The 7,500-nt window shown below is 43.7% G+C and overlaps 1 protein-coding gene across 1 annotated transcript in view; it reads right to left on the bottom strand.

Annotated features, from left to right (window-relative positions):
- stxbp4 (syntaxin binding protein 4) overlaps positions 1-7,500 on the bottom strand; it is a gene marked incomplete at both ends in the record, with an annotated part of 44,669 nt that overhangs the window by 12,106 nt on the left and 25,063 nt on the right. Inside the window, 5 exons of the mRNA XM_080542284.1 lie at positions 1,138-1,159; positions 1,638-1,782; positions 4,125-4,174; positions 4,536-4,652; positions 5,844-6,014. Coding sequence (XP_080398410.1) covers positions 1,138-1,159; positions 1,638-1,782; positions 4,125-4,174; positions 4,536-4,652; positions 5,844-6,014 — 505 coding nt within the window. The remainder of the gene's footprint in view (positions 1-1,137; positions 1,160-1,637; positions 1,783-4,124; positions 4,175-4,535; positions 4,653-5,843; positions 6,015-7,500) is intronic.

Genomic DNA, 7,500 nt, shown 5'->3' with positions numbered 1-7,500 from the left:
CAGGGTGACCAGAAAAGTCTACATGTCTTGTGATTACACTGTTGTGATGTGAGGCAGAATCAGTTATTATCTGAATAAGGCAGATTTACTTTTTGTCAAATTCTGATTTGTGTTAAGTGCTGCGAGGTTGACTGAATGTGTATGATGCTTGATTAACTTTAAATACATAAACTACCCTTTATGCATGCGCATATAGACACTACCTAATGAGAATAACAGTTGAAAACCACTTCATGAGGTTGTGTAATCTAACCCTAAACTGCAACTACTGTCCTAATGATTGATTAGTGATCAACCACTGTCCTAATGATTGATTAGTCACCGTACAGACAGGAAACAACATGTGAGTATATGATTGGCATTCTAAAACAGAATGGACTGAAAACTCAGTCAGTTACGGGTCTGTCATTATCATCAAGTGGTAATTTTCTTTCCCACTTACATCCTTTGGTAAAAGCTTTTCACACAATCACGTGTGTGTGTGTGTCTGTGTGTGGTGTGAGTGTGTGTGTGTGTGTGTGTGTGTGTGTGTGTGTGTGCAATCCACTCAAGTAAACAGAAACTAAGGTAAGATGGTCTCTCTCAGTAGAACACTGTATCCAAGCAACGCTGACCTCATTGAGGGTGGGGGTACACCGTGGCCAGCCTGATATTGAATTGTATTTACCAGATTTGACCACTTTCACAAACACACACACACACACACACACACACACACACACTGTGGTTTGTGCAGCTCCGATGTGGATGATAAGGATGACATTACGTAACTGTTCCAAAGCTCTGTTGATCCTGCCTTGACTGTGACCGATGTGTTTATTTAAAAAACGTAGTCTTGTTTGTGACCAGAAATTCACTTATGATCACTCCAGAAGAAGACAGTCAGGTCTGCCACTCGCTGACATGTTTTATTCGGTTCAGATCAGATGTTAGTTGTGAGTAAGGGTGACACATTGCTCTCAGGTAACAGTGCAAAACATTACCTGCCTGATTGCCCTTTTATCTTCAGATTTAACCAGGTTAAAGACACCAAGAGGCCAGGAGAGAGCCTTGCCAGACAAGAGGTCAAAGATGAAAAGGTTTTGGACTAGAAACACAAAGACAGTGACCTTTGAAGTCATCGCTGCTTTGCCTCACAATCTGACTCAGACACACGACCCTGGAATAAGACCAAGAGGGATTAGACAATCAATGACATCAAAAACGAGACCAGGAAGTACACATTGTGGGCTAACTGTCCCAGACGTTTCATCCAGTTGGCTTCCCTTGTAGATACAGTATATTGTCATCCGGAAGAATTGTGAGATTAATAATGACTACTGTCTAATCCTTCTTCAGCGATGGACACAACTGAAAGTCCATAGTATCTATAATGTATATTGCATATTATAGCACAAAACAAACTGTTGCAGCTGCCATCAAGACTGTGTGCAGATACACGGGGTCGTCGGTTGGTCGATGAAAAGACTATTGAGAAGCTAGTACAGTAACTACGGAGGTGGTTCGATGTCTGTTGAACTGGTTGTCTTGGCATGCAGGAGCAGGGAGAGAGACAGGCAGGACATGCAGACAGCCATGCGTCGAGACCAGACCAGACCAGACCAGTCCAGTCCAGACCAGATCAGACCAGACTAGACCAGATGATCTCCCTCCAAGATATCTCTAACAGTTTGTGTGAGTTCTTTGGCCTCCACGGCTAGCATAGCGGCCGTCCATGGGGTCTTTTTCCCCAGACGAGCAGTCAGGCCCTGAGACGAGGCTCCAGCCTTCACATCACCTGAGCTGGAGGGACAGAGAGAGACCAGTCAACATCACTAGAAGGATGTGGATACTGTATTGTAGGCTGAATTCAGATTTGGTTAACTTCAGTTCAGTTTCAGTTTAATTTATTTTATTGTCCCAGATTGGAAATTTAGTTTGGCAGTCAGGAGTCACAATTAAAAACATATAATATACAATTTAGTCTCTAATATGTAGCCTAGATGTCCTTGATATAGATACAGATACGTTGACTAAATAGATACGTTGGCCTATAGCTTTAATTTTCTTATTAGAGAAATACATGTTTATCCTCGGGCACTGAATAGACTTGGCTATGAGTCATAGTTTTCTGATAATGAGGAACTTAATATATATATATATTATTTATACACACACACTCACAGTATTACTATAACGTGTACTCTTTTATGTTGAAAAGGACATTCACCAACCTATAGTTTGTCAAACCAGACAACCTTGAACACAAGTAAAAAAAATACATTAAAAAAGGTGTCTTGTTTATCAACCGTTCTTGTGTCTTGAGACTGTTATGAAAGCGAAATTGAGGTGTTCCAATGACCTACAGATGGACAATAGGTAGTGGGTGTCGTAGGCGGGCAGCTGTAAAAGGGGTCTTGAAACCCAATGACGCAGACTGCCGCACATTACAGAATCAAACTTACACAACTGATTGTTCAGCTCCTCTGGGCCAGAAACATATTGTTATCATTTTGTAGTTATTTTTAACCAATAACAAGATTCAGGTGCATGACAAAGTGTGTAGATCGTGTCACAGAACCCAACACTTGCTTGTTTTGCTTAGTTTACGTGATGCTGTAAAACGTCAGTCAACATCGACAAAACGTGGGTCAAATAGGGTTAGGGTTAGGGATAGGGTTAGGGTTGCTATCTCGGTAAGACTGACCTAGAACAACTAAGTCGAATATAATCTCACATGATCATATGTCATAGAATGACATGCATGCAGTCTTAAGGGCTTAATGTTGTGTAACCAGCCCATTATTGAACAGTGGGGAACCCTTCCTAAACATTAATTATAGTTCTGCTGGGATCATGTTTGATTTTGCCTTACTTTAGGCTCTGGCTGAACAGAAGAAACAGAGAGCAGGACTACTGCACTAATGGGCTGCTGGGCTGCTGTCTGCAGGGACCCTCATTACAGAGCTAAGAACACCTCCCACTGAGGTGTCTGGGACAACACGTTCACACGCACGCACGCACGCACGCACGCACGCACGCACGCACGCACGCACACACACACACACACACACACACACACACACACACACACACACACACACACACACACACACACACACACACACGCACGCACACACACACAAAGGGTTGCTACAGGAGGTCTAACAGATTGGATCTTCACAGACACACTGTGTGACATTAATGTAGAGTGGTTAGAAACACTCAGAAAGAGAAACAGAAAAGGGTGTTATTTTATATAAAGGGAAGAACCTTATTTTTGTAATGTTTTGTAGTAGTGGTGGAGGGGGAAGTGTTCGTAAGTAAGTAAAGCTTTATAAGTAAGTAAAGCTTTATTTATATAGCGCCTTTCGTACATGAAATGCAACTCAAAGCAGTTCGTCTAAGGACTCTCTTGTTGCCTGAGCGTCTGAAAGCCTGTTGCTAATAGCAACAAATGGCACAAAATGACACATTTTTCTTTGTCAACAATGTGAAGGGAATTTTATTTAAGGAGGTCAAGGATGGACTCTTTGTACCTATTGCACACATTGAATTCATGTCACTGAATGTATTGTGATATTTGAACTACAGTATGTATGTATGTCATTGATGACTGACACCTGTATGTGTCAAAACAAAACATATTGACGCTTGAAAAATATGATTCGTCATTCCCCTGATAAAGACGTGAGCTGAAATGTCATCTTTTATCAGCAACTATGCTGCAGGAATAAATAAGAATAATTTATTGATCATAAATCTGTGTCTATTGTGTGATTGTGTGATTGTGTGATATTATGTGATATTCTTCTTTAATAGAATACATTCCAGGAGATTTCAGAGATAACAGATGCCGATGGTTCACTGCTTTTTGAACTGACATCATCTTTTTTATACATTGCCACAATTCAATGTCACCTTAGACCATTACTTACACTTCCTTTCAAACAACACTATAATTGAGCCTACTCAGCCTAATCCCAGCCTTTTGAAGGAAAACATGCATAAACAAACAGACCAACAACAGACTATAAACAGCATGCCTCTCTTTCTAATTGAAACCGGGAACCATGCACTTTCAGGCAACAGAAATACAATGAAAGGGACATGGAAGTGTCAGCCCAAGCATAGTCAGTTCTTACCTAGAGCTCTTCACTGGACCTTGATGCTCAATGAGGAAGTCTTGGACAACCTGTTTGGATTAAAATCATTGTTTCATGAAGATTAAAGTTGAGCCTGTATGGACTCACAATTCCTCTAAATGAAATGCACTTGATATTTGTAGCTCTTCTCTATTTAGAATTTGCTTTCAGAAAATGTGATTCATTATCCAAATACACAGTTGGAAACAAAAAAACAACAACTACAGTATATCTAAAAAATAAAATACAATGTGAGTCATTGAGTCAATGAGTAGCACTGAAGCAATGCCATTTAAAAGGTTGCCGTCCCAACTGTAAAAAAGCTATTGCATTGTTGGCAAGCAGACGTGGCAGAGTGAATAGAGTGAGCTAGTTTGAGATTCCAACATTTCAATGTTTGTTTGGTCCTACCTCCACAAAGTTGATCAGTTTGGCCGTGGACAGCTCATAGCCCTGTTTGGCCCCATCACTCTTCCGAAGTTGAGTCTCCAGGACAGCTACTCTCTTCTTCAGCTCCTCTGTCTGCTCCTGTGACAACAGCACAGAGGTAAACCTCTGCACCCTTTTTTTTGTCTATCTCTCTATCTGTCCCTGGGTAGGCTGCTGGAGGTATAAATCAGAGGATGGGATCAATGTAATGTATGGAATGGAATGAGGAACAGTATCTGTTTGATATCTGTTTGGTATCTTGTTTGATACTGTTCCTCATTCCATTCCATGCATCACACTGAGCCCATCCTCCGATGTATACCTCCACCAGCCTACCCAGACCCATACTTGTCTGGTCCTGGATGGATCTGTGTTCATCTGAACGAGTACTGTGTGTCTCCAGCTTCTACAAGTTTATTGGCAGCTGAGTGGCTTGAAATATCAAATAATGATTAATGACAATGATGGTATTCTGGCATGGCTGTGGTGGAGATTATTTAAACACTTTTACACCCGAACACCCAAAAATGTTTGGTGCTCAAGTAATATAATGATAGTTGAACTTTCGGAACTACAGTTTTGCATGCAGGCCTCCTGACCTGTAGGGTTGCTAGCCAGATTAGTTTTTTTATATAACCCCTAAATCGACGTCAGAGAGAGAGATCACATTAAACCAGGTCTGCTCAGCAGTCCTGTCACTGAATAATACAAAGCAAACACTGACCTACTTAACCAACACTGGGAGAGAAGAAAACCAGGGGCAGACCATAGGCTTCCCTAGCCTAGGGGTGAGGAACAACATGCAGTGGACTATCGGTCTACCTAGGGAGGAGAAGGAGAGGAGACAACCAGGACTATACCCAGACCAGGGGAGAGGGGGAGACCAGGACTATACCCAGACCAGGGGAGAGGGGGGAGACCAGGACTATACCCAGACCAGGGGAGAGGGGGAAACCAGGACTATACCCAGACCAGGGGAGAGGGGGGAGACCAGGACTATACCCAGACCAGGGGAGAGGGGGAGACCAGGACTATACCCAGACCAGGGGAGAGGGGGGAACCAGGACTATACCCAGACCAGGGGAGAGGGGGAGACCAGGACTATACCCAGACCAGGGGAGAGGGGGAAACCAGGAGTGGGCTATAAGCCTAGCCAGACCAGGAAAGAGGAAAAACCAGGAATGGACTTTAGGCCTACATAGCCCAGGGGAAGAGGGGAGAATCGGGAACCGAGGAATCAAGTGTGGCTGTTAATTCTTCTCACTCAAACCTGCATTCAGTAACCTTTACCTTAGCTGGGTTCTGTGCCCTCTGGGCCTTGAGCTCGACAATTTCAGCCTCCAGGAGGTGGATCACCTCCTCATAGTCCGTCTCCATCCCCCGCGCCTGCTGCTGGGCCGCCTCCGCCAGGTGGATCCGGCTCCGCAGTCCCCGGCTCTCCACCGTTCCAGCTCTTACCTCCTGCCCAAGAGAGAAGAGGAGAGGAGAGGAGAGGAGAGGAGAGGAGAGGAGAGGAGAGGAGAGGAGAGGAGAGGAGAGGAGAGGAGAGGAGAGGAGAGGAGAGGAGAGGAGAGGAGAGGAGGATGAGGGAGAGTGAGTGAGCTGTCCTGGAGTTGCTGTTCTGGAGGCCTCACTGCCAATGCTTGTACAGCACATACACACACAAACATACGCACGCACGCACGCACGCACACACACACACACACACACACACACACACACACACACACACACACACACACACACACACACACACACACACACACACACACCAGCAAAGAGAAGAGCACCCACAGCGATGATAAATTGCCCTGACGAAGCAACATAGGAAGTTTGCACTACCATTCAATTAGATAACATAAATAATAAATAAATACATGAATAAATGATTGCTATGCATCTTAATGTGTATGCCATCATGAATAATCATCTTGGGGCATAATCATATCATGACAATGCATCTTCCCTCCTTAGATCTCACAGAGCACTAAAGTCAGACTAAGCATTCTACAGTGTCACGGCACGTCAGTGTACTGACCAAGCATTCCGCCTTGAAGCTGAAGCATTGTACAGAGCACAAACGTCTAACTGGGGTATAGGCTGCCAGTTCCTGTCATGATAATGCATGTCTTTCTGTGTGATCCCATCACAGCGAAACTTCTAAACCAGTCTCGCCTATTTCCATGTATTCAAGCCACTGTATGAATAAGGGACCGAGTTAATAAACGGAGGGATAGAACTGTGTTAAAAGCAGAGCTCCTTTCTTCGTTGAATCCGTTTGCAAACCTCAGAGGCCTTTCGAGGTCATTGATTTGGTCGATCTCGTCGAGCATGTTGTGGAGGTGTGAGTCACGCACACACACACACAACGTTTCCCTCTGCCATGTGAGACCACGCTGGCATAGTAACAACACATGATTCATGGTCCAAGCCCAGAGGGAAAGACCGTAACAACCTGACTGACAACCACTTACATAACAACCCTAGGGATAAGTCACCCCTGGGCACTGATCTCAGATCATCTTACCCTTCCCAAATCCCTCACCTCAACCACTAGGTTGGAAAGCATGAAACCGATCTTAGGTAAGCCCATATGGGACGCTTCATTCTACTTATATAACCATCACGAGGAGACACTCGCGGCAATATTATAATATATATTAATATAACAGTATTACTGTTAAGTAGCAAGCAACACCTACAGTACGACAGCCATGCAGTCAGTAGGCACTGCACACTCCTGAAACAAATGTGACATGATCTGGTGAAAAGGTCGATGACGGCAATTCTCAAGTCGCGCAAAAGGACAAAAAGCTTCTTTTTTTCTTTGTTTTTCAATGTGAATGAATGAATGAATGAATGAATGAATGAATGAATGGTCTTTATTGTCATTGATATAGTACAGGTACCAAACAACGAAATTTGGGAGGGGGGGCTCCCCTGGTGC

The sequence above is a fragment of the Nansenia antarctica genome (genome assembly GCF_963989245.1).
Source record: "Nansenia antarctica genome assembly, chromosome: 11".
NCBI classification, from domain to species: domain Eukaryota; kingdom Metazoa; phylum Chordata; class Actinopteri; order Argentiniformes; family Microstomatidae; genus Nansenia; species Nansenia antarctica.
Note: the sequence above shows the minus strand (reverse complement) of the source record. Positions and strands in the feature narration are given on the sequence as shown.